At 42.0% G+C, this 21,784-nt stretch overlaps 1 protein-coding gene across 2 annotated transcripts in view; it reads right to left on the bottom strand.

The window, feature by feature from the left end:
* coro1cb (coronin, actin binding protein, 1Cb) overlaps window positions 1–21,784 on the bottom strand; it is a 198,441-nt gene that overhangs the window by 58,828 nt on the left and 117,829 nt on the right. For both annotated transcript variants that reach the window (XM_068054781.1, XM_068054782.1), the window contains one exon: window positions 6,455–6,577. In XM_068054781.1, the coding sequence (XP_067910882.1) occupies window positions 6,455–6,577 (123 nt within the window). The remainder of the gene's footprint in view (window positions 1–6,454; window positions 6,578–21,784) is intronic.

The raw sequence follows: 21,784 nt of genomic DNA, 5'->3' as shown, positions 1-21,784 counted from the left end.
GAGAATCTGGCTGACAGAAGATTGCAACATTGCTTTTAATACCTAAAAAAAAAAAATCCATTATGAAATTTGCAAGGAATATTTGTCGTACCAACTAGGAAAAGACAGGTAAAATTAACAGTTGATTACTATTTACCAACGCAAATTAATTTAATTATAGACAGACACCAGATGCACTTACAACACAGCAGACGCTACAACAAGACCGTTCAGTGACTTTGTGCACCATGCGACTTTAGTTGTGAGGATGTCAGTAAAGTGTAATGGTTGATGGCTGAGAGAAACTTTCATTACACACGCAAATGAAAAACCATTTAGTACAGCAATAGATGCTTTCTCCTCCTGTCAAAGTGGGGCTATAACTAAAGAGCATTTTGCATTGTATTAAGGTGAAGTGCTGGCAGTGATATCACGGGATTAACTGAAAGGAATTAAGAGCATTGCACAAGATAGATATTGGCATATTCAAGTCTATTAAGCACAAAGAAATTACAACACAGAAACTTTTATTCTGCACACAAGCAAACTGTTCTGATCACATTATTCACCCTATTCCCATATCCCTTTATTCATCTATCCAATGTGATCTTGAATGTTGGCAGTTTGTGACTCAACCACTAACCCGAGGTATGAATTCCACAGCCTCAACTCTCCCAGATTTGGAAGAAAAGAATTGATAATTGCAGTGCGAGGATTTTTTCAATGGGCTAAGAATGGAGGTTGGGCGAATAAATTGGAGTCAAAAGCTGGCAAGAAAACTGATAGATGAGCAATGGGCTACCTTCAAAGAGAAGGTAGTTCGGGTACAGTCAAGGTATGTTCCCACAAAGGAAAAAAGCAGGACAAACAAATCTAGAGCTTCCTTGATGACAAAAGAGGTAGAAATTAAGATAAAGAAAAAGTGCGCTTATGACAGATGCCAGGTAGAAAATACTATTGAGAACCAGGGTGAATATAGAAGGTCCAGAGGGGAAGTGAAAAAGCAAATAAGAGAAGCAAAGAGAGAGCATGAAAAGAGACTGGCAGCTAGCATTAAAGGAAATCCCAAAGTTTTCTGTAGGCATATAAATAGTGAAAGGGTGGTAAAAGGAGGAGTGGGGCCAATTAGGCACCAGAAAGCAGAGGGCATAGCTGAGGTGTTAAATGAATACTTTGCATCTATCTTTACCAAGGAAGAAGATGCAACCCAGGCAATGTAGAAAGAGGAGGTAATTCAGACACGAGACGGGTTTAAAATTGATAACGAGGAAGTATTAGATAGGCTGTCTGTACTTAAAGTGGATAAAGGAAACAAGACAGGATGAGAGGCATCCAAGGATACTGAATGAAGTGAGGGTGGAAATCGCAGAGGCACTGGCCATAATTTTTCAGTCTTTCTTAGACTCGGGTGGTGCCAGAGGACTGGAGAATTACAAACGTTACACCATTGTTCAGAAAAGGGTGTAAAGATAAGCCCAGCAACTACAGATCAGACAGTTTAACTTCAGTGGTGGGAAAACTTCTAGAAAAAATAATTCGGGACAAAAATCAATAGACACATGGACAAATGTGAGTTAATTAAGGAAAGCCAGCACGGATTTCTTAAGGGAAAATCATGTTTAACTAACTTGTTGGAGTTTTTTTTGAGGAGGTAACAGAGAGGGTTGATGAGGGCAAAGCTATTGATGTAGTGTACATGGACTTTCAAAACACGTTTGAGACAGTGCCACACAAGAGACTTGTGAGCAATCTTGTAACTCATGGAATAAAAGGGACAGTAGCAACATGGATACAAAATTGGCTGAGCAACAGGAAACAAAGAGCAGTGGTTAATGGATGTTTTTCGGGCTGGAGGTAGGTTTGTAGTGGAGTTCCCCAGGGATCAGTGTTGGGACCCTTGCTCTTTCTGATATATTAATGACCTAGACCTTGGTGTACAGGGCACAATTTCAAAGTCTGCAGATATGAAATGAAACTTGGAAGCGTTATGAACTGTGATGTGAATAGTGTAGAACTTCAAAAGGACATAGACAAGTAGGCGAATGGATAGATAGGTAGATGAAGTTCAATGCACAGAAATGTGAAGTGATTCATTTTGGTAGGAAGAACACAGAGAACATAAAATAAAGGGTACAATTCTAAAGGGGGTGCAGGAGCAGAGGGACCTAGGTGTATATGTGCCTAAGTCACTGAAGGTGGCAGGACAGGTTGAGAGAGCGGTTAATAAAGCATAACGTATCCTAGGTTTTATTAATAGGGGCATCGAATACAAGAGCAAGGGGGTTATGTTGAACTTGTATAAGACACTAGTTTGGCCTCAGCTGGAGTTTTGCATCCAGTTCTGGGTACCGCATTTGAGGAAAGACATGAGGGCATTGGAGAGAGAACAGAAAAGGTTCACGAGAATGGTTTCAGGGATGAGGAACTTCACTTATGAAGTTAGATTGGAGAAGTTAGGGTTGTTTTCCTTGGAGAAGAGAAGGCCGAGAGGTGATTTGATAGAGGTATTCAAAATCATGAGAAGTCTGGATAGAGTAGAGAGAGAGAAACTGTTCCCACTCATGAAAGGATCAAGAACGAGAGGGCACAGATTTAAAGTATTTGATAAGAGAAGGAGAAGTGACAGGAGGAAAAACTTTTTCACGCAGTGAGTGGTTAAGGTCTGGAATGCGCTGTCTGAGAACGTGGTGGAGGCAGCTTCAATTGCAGCATTCAAAAGGGAATTGGACAGTTATATGAAAAGGAAGAATGTGCTGGGTTACGGGGAGAAGGTGGGGGAATAAATTGCTCTTTGAGAGCCAGTGCGTACACAATGGACCGAATAGCCTCCTTCTGCACTGTAATGATTCTGTGATTCTGTTTTAAGTGGGCAAAATAAAAATAATTGCATGTGGTCACTGTTCAGAATCTCTTACATTTAATCTTCTATCTGAAACTCTAGTGACCGCGCTCAAGTGTTAGAGGTCACTTATGTGCTTGTGCCCGCAACAGATAATGTACAACAAATTCCCTCAGGAGTGTGGATTGGTCTAAAAGCATAAAGGGATTTCCATTTCATGGCTCCTATTATTTTTCCTGTACTAAATCTATTCCCGGCAAAACACTTCCTGAACAAACCTCATTTATAAAACATCTTCACACAAAAGATTTCAAATTGGAATGACTGTTTTGTTGTCAAAGGTGGCAGCAGTTTATACACAGTAGGATTGCACAAACATCAAATAAAATCTTAATATTGCTGGACAAACTAAAGCACAGAAGCCAAAAGATGAGGTGGCGCAGTGAATTTAAAAATCAAACATACTTTTCTGTCAATACTAATGCTCCTTGGTCAGGGGGGTATTGAGCATAAACAGAGAAAATAAGTCATTTCAATCTGGAGCACAGGGTGAAAAAGAAAAGAGGGCTGATGTGATGCAGGTATCCTCTCTCTCTGCTGGTTATAGAATCCAAACTGTAGCCTGTGAAACACAGGGAACTCTGCCTTATTTGTGCTTGTATTTCTTATTTGCTGGCATTTCCTGTCTGAATTTTGTGGGCCTGGAGGTTTGAAAAGGACTGCTTAGTGCTGTTACCTCATTAGTAGATAAATAAGCTATAAATTTGATTGGTTTATAAATCCTAAATAATCACACCAGGATCTGTTAGTAGCAGCAAACACACGAACAAATTAATGGGAACAAGGAAGCAAACTGTGCGCCTGATTTTAAAGAGCCCTCAACGTCACGATCCGTGGCGGGGTGGGGGGCTGAAGATGGCCCCAGATGAGACCCGCAACAGACCTAGATGCCGGCAGGGCCCAGCCCAATATTGCCTGCGGTGGCGAGGCCTTGTGGTGGCCTCCCTGTTGCTGGGCAATGGGACCACAAATTGAATATTTAAATCAATTTAATTAATTTAAAGATACTTACGCCTCCTCTTGATGGCCCGCCGTGATCTTGGGCCCCAGGGCCCAATGCGGGGAGGGGGGTGGTGAGAATGGGGTCAAATTAGCGTCATGGGGGTAGGGGATGGTGGGAAGGGTTATAGTTGAAAGTCTGTGCAGTTTTGGGTGAGACTGGTCAGATGGTAAAGCTAAGCGTTTTGGGGGGGGGGGGGGGGAAGAGGGAGGGGGAGAAGAGGGGAAATAATTAATTTAATTGTTATTGGGCAGGGGTGAGAGAGGGGCAAAGGATGTATTTATTTTAATTCCATTTCCTTTTAAAGATTTAAGTTCCCAGTAGGGCTGACAGCCTTTAAAAATGGCATCAACGCCTTTGCACAGGCAGCCGACGTTGCCAGGGATGGACAGCCCTCCCCTCCTTGTGATCTGGGGGTGGGGGGGGGATGGCGACCTGCCCCGGCTATTTAAATGAGCCGAGCTTGGAATGGCAGCGGCCTACTTGGACCGGCCGCCATTTTGTCAGCAGGCTTATAAAATTCAACCCTGTGTGTGGGGTCCTTGCAGATCAATAGTGCACACCTGTACAACCCTTAAAGCCAAAAAGGCTTGTATAAAAATAAAAACAGGAAGTGTTGGAAATAGTCAGCAGGTCTGGCAGCATCTATGCAGAGGGAAACAGAGTTAACATTTTTGGTCTGTGATCTTTCATCAGAACGGTCACAGACCTAAAAAGTTAACTCTGTTCCTCTCTCCACAGATGCGGCGAGACCTGAGTATTTCCAGCACTTGAATTTTATTTCAGATTTCCAGCATATGCAGTTTTTTCCTTTTACTTTAAGCCTTGTTTACATCCCTGCCCTATATGAAATTAGTTTAGGCGGTTGCACTGCATCTCTAATTGGACATTGGCCCAAAGTCAGAATGGCTCCTTTCTGGCAAATTGGTAATGTCACTGAAAATAATTTCAAGAATGCCTAATACTAAAATGGAAGATCACAAATTTCCTGATAATTCAATTTAGTAAACAGCACACACACATAAATGCACAGCATGCAGAAGGCATTAATTTCAGGTGTTGATGGCAGAAATTGATGTTGGGAAGGGAAAGACCAAGAGAGGGAAAGCAATAAATGCTTGTGGCAGTGGCAGGCATTGTGCACAAATACAAGTCATTTGTTTAGAAACTCGAGGCTTGGATAAAGACATTCACTCTGCATTAAACTCATACATCTGGCAGGATTACAAGACTGGTGCTTCAAGTGTACAAGTGTTCCACTCCTCACCATCGATATGCATTATGGGAAAATTATGTTCAAGCTTTTCAGCCACTTCTCCCGATATCTCCACTTTTGGTTCAGTGGCAATTTTTGATTACAATTTTGTGAAACGACTTGGGACATTTTCCCATGTTAAAAAGATGCTATATAAAACGCAAGTTGATGCACTGAATAGAATTTTCCAAATTAAAACTGCCCAACATTACTTCTCCCAGCTAGCTGAAGATTCAAACCTGAATTCAATTATTCAAAAATAATTTGATATTAATCAGGAAGGAAATATTACTTTGGCAATGCCATTTCTGAACTAAAAAATAGCTTTGGCTTCAAAGTATCAGGACAATTCACTGCATCTGAAGAGGTGGTAGAGGCAGGAACCCTCAACATTTAACAAGTATTTAAATGAGCACTTGAAACGCCATAGCATACAAGGCTACGGGCCAAGTGTGGGAAAATGGGGTTAGACTGGATGGTTGCTTGATGGCCGGTGCAGACGCGTTGGGCCGAAGGGCCTGTTTCTGTGCTGTATAACTCTATGACTTGACCTGGATACCATTCTGCCACTAAATTGCCCAAGTGCTTTGCATGGTCACAGGATAACAAGTGGAATTAGCTCATCTCTCCAAACACCTTTAGCATTGTGGATACAGACCCATGATCCACAGCAGAGTGCACTTGGTTGCTCCTTGGAAGCTGGTCTAGCGCAGAAGTATCTGATAGTAGGGAGCCCAAACTGTATGCCATTTCTAAATTTAACCTATCCAGAAATCTGGTGTAGCTGAAATAACCTGTCAGTCTAGCAAAGTACCCTCAATAAGCATTTGACTGCTTAGATTGGTTTTGACAATAGCTGCACATTGACTGGAAACTTTTGGTGGATTAACAGTCACACCAGAGGCCATTCCCACTTTAATTGCTCAGAACCCCACATCGGTTAAAGCTTCCTGTCTCAATGTATACTGTCCTGCATTGAATCTACATAGAGTCCATCAGCCATTCCCTGGAACCTGCCTGGCTCAGATTGCCAAACTAGCCCCATCTATTTCTATTGCAAATGGCTTAATGACAATAAATTGTTCATTAAGAAAGCTTAATTCTTGCAAAGTCCATTTGTTCAATTATCGTTTGGATCACAAAGAAAGTTTAAAAACTTACAAGATGAAACTTTGAAACTTGCGGTTAACACTCTTATAAGGGCATTAAACACAATCCACTATCTGCAAAGGAATGAGCCCAAAAGGCTACATAGTCCATTCTTGCCATACACTTCTCTGGAGGTCATTAAAAAATAAAGCACGTGAACAGCAGAACTTACCATGACTGTGCAATCCTCTGAGCCACTGGCGATAATGTGGTCATTGTGTGGACACCACTCAATGTCTAGCACTGGTGCTGTGTGTCCACAAACTGTTGGATACGCCTTGTCGATTCGGCCCGACTGTAAACAGAGAATGGCACAGATCAATATTTTGTTTAAACGGCCATGCTAACAATTTTCATAAGCTCCAAGCACATCATGCATTCTAGGGTCCAGCTGCACATCCAGTTCAGAAGACATGAACCGATTTCCAATAGTTAAACTGCCACATGAAGAGTCAAGGCAAATCTCAATGCAGACACTCAAGTTGAAAACCACCCCTGCAGAACTACTCAAAATTCAACATTACAATAGATATGTCAGACACACAATAACTAGCGAGAAATGTCAGGTGAAGCTGTTATGTTGCTGCTTCAGTACATCTGTGCGGCAGAGTACAGGAAGTACAGCTCTGCTTCTGGCTTGTACTGCACCTCAATTGACAGCGAGCATAATTCCTCAGCTTGATAAGCTATTACCCAATTTTAAAAAATATATAAAATGACTTGTGCACTCCAGGCAGAAATACAAATGTCCTGCACAATGCACAAGCAAACCTGATGCAAGCAAATACCTGGCAAAGTCCTAACTCTAGCAAATTTGAGTCCCCGTTTTCTCTTTAGAATAGACGACCACCTACGTGGTAGTTAGCAGGTTAATTATGATTTGCACTTTAGCATATAGAAATCCACTGTTCTTAACAAATTGCTCCAATTGAAGTGTGCCAAAGAATTTTATAACAGGTAAGCAATTCTGAAACCATGTAAGTGTCATTCCAGAGGCAGCAATTTTGTGGTAAAATGAAACTCTTCCGGAAGAATTCAGTCGTTATAAGTTGTGTGATTTTAACTGTACAGTTACTAACTTCAATAGGTGATCGCATGTTATTCAGAACACAGCGTCACTTTGAAATGATTCACAGAACTCCACCCAAAAGTGCGAGCTAGAGGCAAATTCATGACTCCTTGCCAACACAATGCGTTTTACAGGCACCCAACTATTCTAGTGGCCTGAACTTTTATAAAGCGAAATAGTTCTTGTATGAATGAGGCCAGTATTATTGTGTGAAAACTCAGAAGTTGTCATTTCGTTACGCCAGCACAATTTACATGGAAATTCATAATCAACAAAACAAAAGTTCATTGCTTTTAAATGCACAACAGCTAACAATTCCTTTGATGGATCACCCAAGCTAAGGAACACTGTAGAGTTCCAAACTACATGTGAAGCTTTTAAAAATACTAGGCATTTCTCAAAAGCTGTTTCATCTCAATCGATGAAGAAATTGCAGACACAGTCCACACAGAAGTAGAGAAAATTTTTAACAGCTGCACTCTGGAGATGGTCCTGTCTATGGACTCAAACCTGTCGCCATCTGGCCAGGCAACAGGAGCTGTACCCTCTAGGTTACAAACAGTGCCACGCCTCTCTTCCCTCCAAACCCCTGGCTCAACACAGACATTCCCTTTCTTCTAAACCACACCCTCTCTCAAACTGGAAATGTGGCCTTGCCCAGGCTTCTGCCAATGCTGCTTTATCTGGCAGATTTTTTAATACACAAATATTTCCTGCAGTAAACAGACACGTTTAATACTTCACTGTACTGCACTATTCTGTTTATCATAAAAATACAGAACACGAGAAAATAATTAAACCCATTAAAAATGTCTGACAGGAGGAGGAAATGAATGATTGAGGTGGTAATCTGATCTCTGGATTCACATGATACCACTAAAAGCATATTACTTGGAAGCTGAATTATGAGGCAGTAATCCAATTGAAGAGGACGCTGATGTCATAACTCAAGAGCAAGCCTCAGTTTATATTCCTCCCAATCTTGCGATTAGATTATATCCTTGTCTACTTTAAGTTATTAGATAGAATACCCTGCAAAATCTGGTGTACGGATCAGGTTTATAAATTTGCAACCTGAAAACAGTGTCTTAAGTGTCCAAGATAAACCTCGTCCAATGCAACAGCCACACAGCCTTGAATAAAACAACATTCTCAACTTTAGCAGAAATGGGATGCCACCCCACCCACCTCCGGCCCCACCACCACACTGACAAGTACGAGAGATTAACAGAGATCACAAACAATACAACCAACAGCAGGAAATAACAGAAAATACAGTAGACATAACCAATTAGGAACACAAGGATCACAGGTCAAGAGTCCATGATGACTAAGACCTTAGCAGTAAACACTATTTGAACAAGTTTGTTAAAAAACTAAATGAACTTTTGATTACTGCTGTAAGCATCAACCTCTCTGAAGAGCAGACTCATGGCTCCCTTTATTGACAGTATTTGTAAATGGTGTACTTTCATCTGGATCAATTACAAGCAGTTCAAGCTGAGCTAAAATGGACCCACAACATTGTTCAGCTTTTGTCTTCCAAAAATGGAAGCAAATTCTCTACGATAAGGTGGGTTTGTAGTGAGATTAAGGTAGAAAAATGTCCCAAGGCACTTAGGTGGTATGATCAAACAAAATGATCAGCCAAGAGGAAGACATTAGGAGGGCAAGTGGATTTTAAGGAGGGTCTTAAAAGGAGGAGATAGAGAATTGAAGAGACACGGGAGTTGGAGAAAATTCTAGAGCACAGGCACCAGACTTCACTCAGAGGTAGTACCCTTGCCTCAGTCAGAAGGACATAGGCTCAAGGATATAATCCAGGCTGACACTTCAGTGCAGTACTGAGTGCATGCTGAACAGTTGGAGGTGCTGTCTTTCAGATGAGACATTAAACTGATGCCCTGTCTGTCCTCTCTAATTGAAGAGTAGGAGAGTTCTCCTGGTTCTGGCTCATATTTATCCTTCAACACCACAAAAACAGACACACAATCTGATTTTGTGTGTTTATATGGCTACAACTGAATAGGTCAGAGGGGAAGCAAGCGAGAGTAGGCCCAATGAGCTAGATAACAGAAGAGGCAATGATGCAGCTGTTAGGTTAACCTCAAAGGCTGCAGCAAGGTTAAGGATGACGTGGGGAGAAAATGCACTGCAGTCAGTCACAGATGATGCCATTTGTGACTTTGATTAGGAGGGTTTCAGTTCTGGAAACCTGGTTGGAGAGATATAACGGAGCTGCAAGAAAGATGGACATGGATTTGAAAAGGTAGTCTGCAAAGATAACGCATTGAGTGGGCAATGGTGGTTTCGACAGGGAGAGTGTAACTGAGGGGGAACCATTTACAACGTCAGGGGTTAGGAAGAAAAACCGAGTAGTCAGTAGTTTAGTGCGAATAGGGTCAAAGGAGCAGACGGTAGGCCTCATGCATAAGATGGGGTCGAAGCAGGAATGAAGAGAGGTAGAAGAAAAATTAGGGAAATACATATGTTCAAGGGAAAAGCAACAAAAGGTAGCTGAACAGATGGTCTCAATCTTAGTAAGAACTCCGTGAAGTCCTAGCACTTATTATTGGAGGTGAGACTGGAAGGGGTGGGGAAATGGGATCAAGGAGAAGGTCGGTGGTGGAAAAAAGAAGCTACGAGTTATCTTTGCTCTCCAGCATGATCCTGGAGTATCGACAGAAGAGCAAGGCCCAACAGAATTTGATGTGGTCCAGTCAGATGGTTGGCTAAACCAGCTGTAGTGCTACACATGCCATAGTCAGGGAACATCTAAGTGCACCCCAAGTTGGGTTCAGCACTTAAGTACACTTGCACTGTGGCACAAATGTGAATCCATTACAGCGCACTCCACTAATAGAAAATGAGTACTCCATTACCAACCATCTCCTTGAACCCCTCTCCCCTTCTGTCTCACCAACAAGACTGTTGGAATTGTTTTGGGGCAGTACATGAACATAAGGTCGTCACCATTTGTATGCAGGTTACAATCTTGCGTAGCCAAAAGGTAAAGAGTATTTCATCCGACACCCTTGTCAATCACATCGGGAATGAGGTGAGTTTATAGAGAATGGAGCAAACAAGCATTTCTGAAGCCAGGGTTGAGGAACATTGTTGCAGCAAAGCAGCTGCTTTAGTCTACATCTAATGTAATAAATACAATTGAGGGCACAATGAATGTAAAAAGTGGAAGAGCATTCTTTTCCACAGTAACACCTTCATCCGGGACCCTGATGAACATATAAAAAAAAAATTTGAAATTTAAAACACTCTTGCCCCCTATGCCATTTTTACTTGTTGCAGGTGGTAATTTAGTTTAATGTCCGGCATTCTGGAATGTCACTTAAAGGGATGCAAGCCTCACAGAAGAGAGGACAATTCCTATTAACCAGACTGCTCAGGAGCATGAGTGGTTTGGGAAATTTGAGAGATCAGACACCTGAAAGCTACGAGTTAAACTGAACAGGAAGCAATCTGGAACATTTTAGAATTTGAATACAAACAATGGCTCAGAGGAGAAATGAGCCAAAGCTCAAAACATGATCACAAACCACCTTGCCTGGTTCCACTCTCCACTCTGTACTCCTACTGCATTAAGCAGATGGCCAATAAGCCAGACAAAAGCCATAATTTTGAAATATAACAGCTGTTAATTGGATCCATTTAATGCTCATGACCATGACGAGGGACTGTCAAATAGCTCAGCTGGCTACAATGTTTTCAGCCAATCCTGGAGGAACAATTTAAAAGAAAAAACTGATCCCTGGGGACAGTGGCAAACTGCAGCTAGAAACCCTCCATCTTCCTTCAGGCAAGTTAATTCAGGGGCTGTTCTTGAAAGAGAAGCAGCTTGACTCCCTGTGTTTGTAAAGTATTGGCACCTATATTTTAATAATCAGCATCCAAATTAGTATACTTTCTCTCACTTGTTCCTTCTTGTCCCCTCCCCCCACCATGAAGTGTGTTACGAACTGGATAAAATGCATGCCTGCTATATGAAGTTTAAAAAGTGAGAGCAGATTGCTCACAGATGTGATCAAAACCAAGTATATGGATTTTTGAAGTCAATTACTTTCTTTAAATTTGATCTGGGGAAAGGGCAAAACCCAGAATGCAAACTTTTAACTGGGGAAAGACATCAGAGGATGAAAGATAAACATAAGTAGTTCAAATGAAACAGTGACGGTTTCGTGCTTTTAAAATTGAGTTTGATCATTGTTTCTTGACTCCTAAAGATGGCAGCCTAATCTAGGTTTCCACAAGGACTAGAAATCCTGCATATTTCACACAAGATGCCAATATTCTGTGTAAGACTAGACAGTGAGTACCAGCAAGCTGGTTGATCAGTAGCAGGGGAGTTGGGAAGTTGGAGTCCGCCCTCAGAGGTAAACACATGTACCACCAGCTAGGATAACCAGATAAAGATCAGAAATGGGAACCCTGGCTGGACTATTCCTTTACCTAACCTAAGGGGACACAACAGCTGTATTGCTGCATCAGCTTGGCCGAGATCAGCGAACAACATACATCACACCACATACAGCAGTCATTCACGGAGGAAGCTGGTACTCAAACTTGTGACCGACTGCATCCTGTTTCACCCAGAGCTGAGCTTCTGACCCAATTTCCTCTCCATCACAAAGACTGCCTACTTACACGTTTAATATCCCCCATTTTCACCTGTCTTAGCCCATCTGCTGCTTCATCCATGCCTGTCGCTCCAGACTGGACTGTTCCAATGCACTCCTGGTTGGCCTCCCATCCTCCACAAACTATAGTCCATCTAAACCTCTGTCGCACGTATCCTATACCACACCAAGTCTTGCTCACCCATTGTCTGCGTTCACTGGCCTACACTGGCTGCATACCTCAATGCTTCCAAATTAAAATTCACATCTATCTATTACAAACCCTTCATGGCCTTACTCGCTATCCCCAGCCCTGCTTCCCTTCAATAACTCTGCATTCCTTCAACTGTGACCTCACTCCCTCTGTGCCATTAGAGGATCCTTCAAACCTCTCAGCTGTAGGATATAGTATCGAGCAACCATGGAAAATGGCTGGAGAAAAGATAATGCAAAATTAAAGGGAAATATGTCGAGCTACTCAGAACCTTTTCTAATTGAAAACTATAGTCATTCCTTCTGGGCCAAAGCTGCACCCCTTCCTACAAAAGCATTTGATTTGGATTAGTGAGAAACAGAGGCTAGTGTGTGAAGAGTTATTCATTGCAGCCCAGGGCCTTCATTGCCCGAGGACACCATGGGACTAATGATATGAACTGAAAAGAGGCTCACTTAATTCACTTTTGTGCAGACTATCAATTTCTCTACATCCCCAGCTGTTTCCTTCGTACAATTTATTTCACATACAGTCCCGGAGGGTTAAGCCAGCCTATTGGGATATTTGAAATATTGATTGAACTACACAAGCACTGATCAGCTACCTGCAACCATCGCTTAAGCCAACAGAGACTTGCCCAGGTTTACTTCAGTTAAAGTTGCATGGCACTTGTACTTGAATATTTTGGTCACAGGTTTGCACAGGGTTCTTTTATATTGCCACATCATTGTTCTTTCCTCCCTCCCCCAATTCCTTAAGTTTACCTTGAAAGTAATTGTTCAAAAAGACCAGGATGATAAAGCCAATACTCATTAAACACTACTTTTTCCAAAAACAAGAACCAACAATGAACAAAAATCACAAGTGCATACGTCAGGAGGTATTATCTAAAAATTAAAATACATTTCATCTACCTAGGCTAGGGTGGTGGTGATCGGAATATTAAAAATTTCCCAGATGCTGAAGCCAAAAAAAAGTCATACTCACCAGCAACCCCTGCTTGAAAGAATGTGTACATGATCAGCTGTGATGCCCCTCCATTGTTAAATAGTCTGGCAACACTTGCTGTCATGGCTCACGCACAATGGCTGCCTTTACAGCACCAAGATCAAATCTGGGTCTTATAACAGGTACTGACCAAATGCGACTGCACTTTTCAATCATACAATAAGTCTGCAATTCATAATTAATCATCACATAGAATGAAATTCGTGGGACCAGTTGATTTACCCTCCCCACACCTCCACCCCGCACCCCCTCCGCCAAAGACAAGTGCAAAATATTTCTTTAATTCTCAGAACTGTAATCCAATTTCAGGGTCCAGGCAACTGTTCAAGCCTCTTAGAGACCAGTGCCTAACAAATCAAACCGATTTTCTGAAACACCCGTAGTCAATTACCCTGGATTTAAGATGGAATAGAAAATAGTGACCCAAACATACAAGTTAGTTTGACCAGGCTACAAACTTCAAAGTATGATCCAAATGACACTCAAGTGGCACCACAATATCAATGCCGATCACTGCCCTCCCCACTTACATGTGGTCAAGAAGGCATACGGCATACTTTCCTTCATCGGACGGGGTATTGAGTACAAGAGTTGGCAGGTCATGTTACAGTTGTATAGGACTTGGGTTCGGCCACATTTGGAATACTGCGTGCAGTTCTGGTCGCCACATTACCAAAAGGATGTGGATGCTTTGGAGAGGGTGCAGAGGAGGTTCACCAGGATGTTGCCTGGTATGGAGGGCGCTAGCTATGAAGAGAGGTTGAGTAGATTAGGATTATTTTCATTAGAAAGACGGAGGTTGAGGGGGGACCTGATTGAGGTGTACAAAATCATGAGAGGTATAGACAGGTTGGATAGCAAGAAGCTTTTTCCCCCCAGAATGGAGGATTCAATTACTAGGGGTCACGAGTTCAAAGTGAAAGGGGAAAAGTTTAGGGGGGGATATGCGTATAAAGTTCTTTATGCAGAGGGTGGTGGGTGCCTGGAACGCATTGCCAGCGGAGGTGGTAGACGCGGGCACGATAGCGTCTTTTAAGATGTATCTAGACAGATACATGAATGGGCAGGAAGTAAAGAGATACAGACCCTTAGAAAATAGACGTCATGTTTAGATAGAGGATCTGGATCAGCGCAGGCTTGGAGGGCCGAAGGGCCTGTTCCTGTGCTGTAATTTTCTTTGTTCTTAAACTACACAGAGAATTAGCATTGTACTAGTTCCACATCAACACCTTTGCATAAAAGCAGTTTTGTTTGTATCTTTGTACAGTATCACATCAAATCAATCTCATTTTAAACGAGCAACACGTCAAACATATAACAAGTATTGCAATATTTCCTTCCCTTTAGCTGTACTGCTAGAAGCCCTGATCAGGAGACAGCACCTTAAGGTCCTTTTACACCACCTGCCAGGTCTTGGCCCATGAATGCTAAAACCCTGAAGTTAAACTCTAGTCATGCCAGTGGTCTCCCTCTGAACTGGCAGCAAATGGCATTCTGGGTAATGTACCTGTGCAGAGCCGCCTCAACCAATTGGCTGCGAACCAAAGTAACCACTTTATGATGTCTGCAAGCGCTGCTTTGAAAGTCCTTGAAAAAAAATATCAATCGAGCTGCTGCCAGTAAAAATGCATTTAATGGTTGGAGTTAGACTGTTGGACCAATGAAAATATGTCTTTTCCTGGCTGTGAATCCAACAAAACCCAGCAATTTTACCTTCAACTGGCTGCCGGGTACCCTAGTTATATGAATCAGCAGTCGAAGAATATAAAAGCAGATTTAGGTATGAGTTTAGCAAAGATTGTGCTGGCTTGAATGTTCAGTGCAAAGCACTGTCTATGCAGTTCCCAAGATAATTATTTTTTAATCATCCAACTATGGGCCAGTAAGCAGAGTGCTGTGGGATGAAAGGATACCTTGCAGCACATGTATGATTTCTATGTTTTACCTTTTTTGAAAAACAAAGAACACACAAGGTGACATGCATCAGTTGTGGCTCGGTTGGGAGCACTCTCGCCTGAGCCAGAAAGTTGAGTTCAATTCCTAGTCCAGAGACTTGAGCACAAAATGTAGGCTCATAATGCAGCACTCCCTCAATGCTGCAATGGACTGTCAGAGGTGCCATCTTTTGGCCGAGTTGATAAATCGAGGACCCATCCGCCCTCAAATTTTGCAATCTATATTTTATCTTTGCTTTGGGACTTATAACCTCCTGACTCAGAGGAGAGAGCAACATTCCTCCTAATTTATCTCTTCCCTATGCTCGTTTGTTGGACTGTGCAGTCCCTTCAGGACTGTCGCGTGGCCACACATGTGCACATTGCAAAAGGACACTTCTTGTGCATGGGCTGCGTCCCCCGCAGGGCAAGCTCTGGACCGCTGCACGGCCATGCATCTATACAGCTTCGAGGAAGTGTGCAAGAGTGCTATCACTGAGCTTCAGGCAAAATATCTATTAAGTAATGAGGGAGGAAAATAAAAAAACATTTGGCTGGAGGTTATTTCAAAAACAACACCCACCTGAGAAACCTGCAAGATACATTTCCTCTCAATCTCCTTTCACCTCCAATTCTTTTCCCCATCCCTGTAAAGGCCTGCTACCCGACCCAGACAACATGTGGCGGGTTCGGGTCGGGTACGCTCCATCACAGGTAAGTGGCTCCACCGTTAATTTAATTTTTGGACCAGAAAAGTGGTTTTGTAACAATTATTTTACCCTTGTGCATATCAGCAAGGAAGTGAAAAACGAAAGGCAAATTAACTGATGGTTGGGTCGGGCATGGGAAAAAATGGAATGACTCGGGCCGTATGTGGTTCTGTTGGGCTCGGGTCGGGTTTTTTTTTTTTGCTGACCCGAGCAGGCACTTACATCCCCGATCCACAGTAACACACACTATTCCCCATCTGAACGTCCCAGTTACACTACTTGTTGCGAGGTTGAAGAGTCACCTGTTCTTGGTCTTTCGCTTTCTACCAGCTGTAATCAGGGAGGGACTGGGCCTACAGGAAACATAGCAACATCCACACACACTGAATTGATCATCTCAGACTGTGCCACAACAACTGTGATGGGAAACATGGCCTGAATGCTGTTTTTATGATTCGGTTAGATCTGTGCCAAACAGGTTGTCTTTTTGAAGCCAACTCCAGATGAATAGGCCCGTTTGATCAAGTCAGGCTTGCGGAGGTGCAAAGTGCTGTTACACTCAACTCTCGAGACACAAGGGTTGAACAAGACTCAACACTTGTGTGCAACAGCTATTAAACATTTGTGTTTGTTCATGTACTGTTGAATGAATAGATTAAAAACATCCAGTTTATGACTTTAAAAAGGAGTATCAATTTTGCTGTAATCTGATTGACTGTAATTTAATGTTGTGGTAGAAGTACACAGTTTAATATTTGCAAGCAAATCATAGAAAGGCCCCATTTTCCTAACTAAATGAGCAATTTAATGCTTTGCAATATGAAGGGTTAAAGTTCAGCACAACAGAGCATCAGCTCATCCACATTTCTCTCCCTCCCAGCCCATCCCTGCACCATGAGACCAAGCTGGCTGGTTAACAGACTAAAAATACATCGCAGCATTTGCTTTGTGGTCACTGCAAGCGTCAGCAATCTGCCAGACAGGAATATGGGTTGTTGGAATTGCACAACATTCGCATTGGCTGCTTTGATTAAGGTTTGCTTTTTTCTGCAGTGAATTTGCTCCAAGCCCCTGCAACAGAGTGACGAAGAGACTTGTGCCCACAACAGCCCCACACAGCAAGCTCCTGATTGAAGACAAAATGTTGGGGCAAAGGGCAAAGAAAATATTCTTCCCGCAACCCGATTGGGAGAGGGAGACACACAAAACAGAGGCAAGAGGACTAATGTTGAGCCATTCCCTGGTACATTCCAGCATAACAGTTAGGAGTAGCACTGGCAGAAACCCGGGAATAAAATCTGTTCACCGTCTCAGCTGGGGAATGCAATAAACAGATCCAAAGTGGAAAGAGGGGACTTCAAACATATTTAAATATTTTTTAACCTTTACATTTCTAGACCTTCCAATTTAAGAATGGAGGGTTAAAACTCCAGTGCCATGTATGCTAGGTGTAACAAAATTACTTAGGGACTTAACAGCAGCTTTAAGTCTCCTCTGTTCTCTGCCCTCCTGTAAAACTATGCACTGTCATAAACCATGTACTTATTCTGTTTGATATAAAATTAGCAAAAAGTGTTAAAAGCATATTAAAATGCACCAATTCTTTTGAATGGGAGGTGCTCTCCCACAAACAAGAGCAAACTGGAAAACCTGCATTTTTGCGTGGTGGTTTAGCTAATGAAAGACAAACGTGGAGCTCTGAAATCCCACAGCAATGCTGCATTGACAGGGTTAATATTCAATTCATTACTGACTTTTTCCCCGACAGTGCACTCGTGCCTTGAAACTGCTCAAGTCCTTGTCCTAACTGCCCAATCAGGGAGAAAGGGAGGATATTATTCTGGATGCCTCTCAGACTAGGAGCTGAATGACCATATATGGTAAAACTTACTGCCAGCAGTTTGCGTGGAGACTGCAGCCTTTCATATCAGTTAGTCACAGAAGGAGGCAAGACCCAAGGAACAGGAGGAGGAGAGGAGAAAAAAATGAAAGGACAATGGAGCCAGCAGCATGTCTCAGGGGAAAAAACTTGTATCTGTGAGCGTACTGTACCAGTCTGTGTCAGCAGCTATGGCCCTCGGGAAGGCAGCCTTTTCTTGGCTTTTTATCCGCCCCCCACCCAAAGAAAGAATTTTACAAGACAGAACAAGAGCAATAAGCCTCGACAATACTGCTATATGTTGAACCAAATGTTCAACAAGAGACTGACAAATCGAGCATGGATTATAATCTATGTCCCAAATCTTCAAGCTATGTTCTTGAGAATCCTAAAATATTTAAAAGTTAAGTGAAACTGTACAACTTGAGCACTTCATCACCAACGCAACAAAATACCCTCCAGGTCCCACAACCAGTTAACAAATCTGACAACTTACATTTATGTAGTGCCTTTATTGCAGCAAAACAGGAGTGACCAAACAAAATTCGCCACCAGGTTACATGAGGAGCTATCAGGACAGGTGACCAAAAGCTTGATCGAAGAGGTAGATTTTAAGGAGCATCTTATAAAAAAAAAGGGTGGAAAGGTTTTGAGGGGGCGGGCAGGGGGAGCTCTAGAGCCCAGGGCCTTGACCGAAGGCAGGGCCACCACTGGGGCGGACAATTGGAAATGCATAAGAAGCCAGAGTTGAAGTGTAGAGATTACGGAGGTTTGTAGAGCTGGAGAAGGTTGCTTATACAGAGGGACGAGTTTATGCAAGATTTTTTTAAAAATTAGTTATGCATATGTGATGTAACATTTTATGAATTATTCGGGAAGCAGTGCGAGAATCACCTTTGACTGTGACGGCGTTAATGTCCGGACTAAACAATTGACCAGTCTGCACAAATTAAAAACCTATGCCTCCAGTCAGACAAAGCTGATTTTTTCACGTCATTTCCTTTCCCCAATTCCTTCATCTCCCTTTTGACTTCCCCACTTGAAGGAAAATCATACCGAGCAATAATTCTGCAGCTGAAAATGACACTTCTCATTCAAGCAACCTTTCTTTAAGCAAGAATCTGGACAATGAGAACCAAAGGGTCATCTGATGTTAAGATAGGCATCACATTTGTGTCTGTTCTGTTGTCTTCTGGTATCAACACACATGCATTTCCAGCTGGGCTGACTTGATAATAGGACAGAGTGGAAGCCTGGCACGCTGACATTCTGTTGAAAATGAAAGGTTTTTTGAAAATCTTGTCTGATATCATTCTCAATTCCACAACCAACCATCCATAACCACCTTACATAGGGGCATTTTCATTAAAATAAAAAGGCTTAAAGGCAATAAATGCAGGTACTACACATTTGAAGAGTTAGGTGGTGACCGAAGGCATTGTCAAAGGAAAAGACTTTGAAGTAGCTTTGTTTGTGGGAGATATGTTGGACAACAGGCAAGCGAAGACAGGATGGACAGTCAAGTGGGATAGTATGTGGGTGGCAGAGCTTTGGCCACGTTGAAAGTTTCAGCAGTGCATGGAAGTAAAGGCAGGGACAGGTGATGCTACAAAGCTGGTAATAGGCAGACTTGGAAATGTACAGAGTGTGGGGCTTGTAACGTAGATCACGAACAAACAGGATGCTGAGGTTGGAGTGAGCAGCAGCAATATGGAGCCTTGGGTGCAGAATTTTAAATGCGAGCCCAACAGAATGGTTTCACTCACTAATAATGAGCTGAAGGAAGTATGTCATCTGTGACAGTGTTAGATAAGCCTCATCCATGATGTGATTTCAGACAAGTAGTGAGGATGCAGTGGTGATTATGAAGTGAAGGCGAGTTGAGAGTTGGCAGTGATCAGCATACACATGGAACCTGGGTTCAAGCCTGAATACATTGTCAAAAGGCTGCATGCAATTTAACCAACATCTGAACTATCCACACAGGAAACTATAATTTGGGAACAGGTCAAAATTTGTTTTGCTGCTGTTTTTCAAAACAGTGTCTACCATTCTGCCACATACAGGGTTCCTTCAGCATGACCAGCCCAAGAATAACAGGTTTCACGAAAGATTTGGTGTTCCTTTTTAAAGCAGTACAGTCAACAGCAGATATGCAGCTCTCCCTCCTTCGTATAAACTCACTGTGCATGGAATCAACACTGCAGACCCACAAAAATTCAGATCTAGAAATTTTCCATGAGGTTAAGACCACTTGTCCCATTAAAATGCATTTGCATTCAATAATAGTGTCTCTGCATTCGATATCACAACCTAGAGACTAGCAATAAAAAGCATTTAAAAAAAAAAGTTCTACCTTAAATTTAAAAAAAATTCTGTAGGGAACATTTTTGGTTTAACAGAAATTTGTAAATGCTCTTTGCTCTGTTTTGTTAGTAGTTCATTCAGGACAAGTCCTATGGACAATTACAGATGCCTTTCTGTGTAAGGCTGGTGATAAACAGGTAACTGGTTAGTTTTTTTCATGACAGCCTAGGGCAATAATTGCTCTCCAACAGTTTAAAGTGGTCATTGATCTCAAAGCCCTTTATAAGTCCTTGCTGTGCACAAATTAGCTGTCGCATTTCCCTTCACTGCAACAGCGACCAAAGTCCTTCATCGGCTGTGAAGAGCTTTGCAAAGTCCCAACGTCATGAAAGGCTCTATATGAATATGTCTTTTGTTTCCAACTATCTAAAGCCATGAACGGCTGTTACTTTCATCTGCTTTAATTGCCATGAAGAATTCTATACAATTAGAGGAAACCTTTGATAACTCTGAAATGGGGGTTGAAGGTGGAAGAAAAGTGAAAGCATAAAATCTAACCAAGTGCCGCTTGCATCACTACATTTCTTAACTGAAAAATGCTAGACACTTGGATGGTGAATAAACCTTGCAGAGTCCTCCCAAACTTGACTTCGGGTTACTCCTTCACTTTACAATAAGAACATTCACACAGTATTTTGTCTGCTACTCATCACGCAAATGCACAAAATTAACAATTTTGGTAGGAGACAAGTAGTCTAGGACCAAGAGGCCTTCATCATTTGAATGGAAGTTGTTTGATTGTACAAGGTGTGAAAACTGCAGTCAAGCAGGAGGTGCTTTAACAGTTAGCGTTTCAGTGGAAATATCAAAATATGAAGTCAGAAATGTTCTACACACAGGGAACAAGGCTTTTTATTTAAATAGTAAAATGAAATGCTACTTCAATCAGACTCTACACATTTTTGATAAATGGTAGTCAGATTACAGTTCTTTCCATATCTAATATCTGCCATTACTATCGGCCAGCTGGCAAAATAAAAGGCAAGCGGAAGTTTAATGACGCTTGTGAATAACTAGAAACAAATAAAATGACTGCAGTCATCAGTCAAATTAACCATTTTTCTACTCAGCTGCTACCCAAGTGTCAGCTACCAAAACTGAACATATACTTGTGCATTCCATTTGTAGCAATGTCACCATTAGGTTTTCAACGAGTGCAAATTTTTTGCAACTGTTTGAACTATGGAAAAATGGTGTTCTATAAAGCATAATTATAGATCTGTCATCTCAAACTTAGGGCTAAGTGTCTGGAGAAACAGTTGAAAATTTATCATGCTAGTATGATGTACTGATGGTAATGAGAATGCATTACAGCAAATTGAGATAAGTTTAAGACCATAACAGCGATATATTCCATAGCCTTGAAGTATATTGATCCAAAGGTAATTTATCCTATGGATCAATAGGCATCAATGCATTACTTAAGGTCAGATATCATGACTGTGTATGATAGAGTCATAACATAAGAAATAGGAGTAGGCCATATGGACCCTTGAGCCTGCTCTGCCAGTTAGTAAGATCATGGCTGATATGATCTTGGCCTCAACTCCACTTTCCCGCCTGTTCTCCATAATGCTCGACTCCTCTACAGTTCAAATATCTGTATCTCAGCCTTGAATATACTCAATGACTCAGCTTTCACAGCTCTCTGGATAGAGAATTCCGAAGATTCACGATCCTCAGAAGAAAT

The sequence above is a fragment of the Heterodontus francisci genome, chromosome 23, assembly GCF_036365525.1.
Source record: "Heterodontus francisci isolate sHetFra1 chromosome 23, sHetFra1.hap1, whole genome shotgun sequence".
Classification (NCBI taxonomy): domain Eukaryota; kingdom Metazoa; phylum Chordata; class Chondrichthyes; order Heterodontiformes; family Heterodontidae; genus Heterodontus; species Heterodontus francisci.
This window is presented reverse-complemented; position numbering and strand designations above follow the sequence as displayed.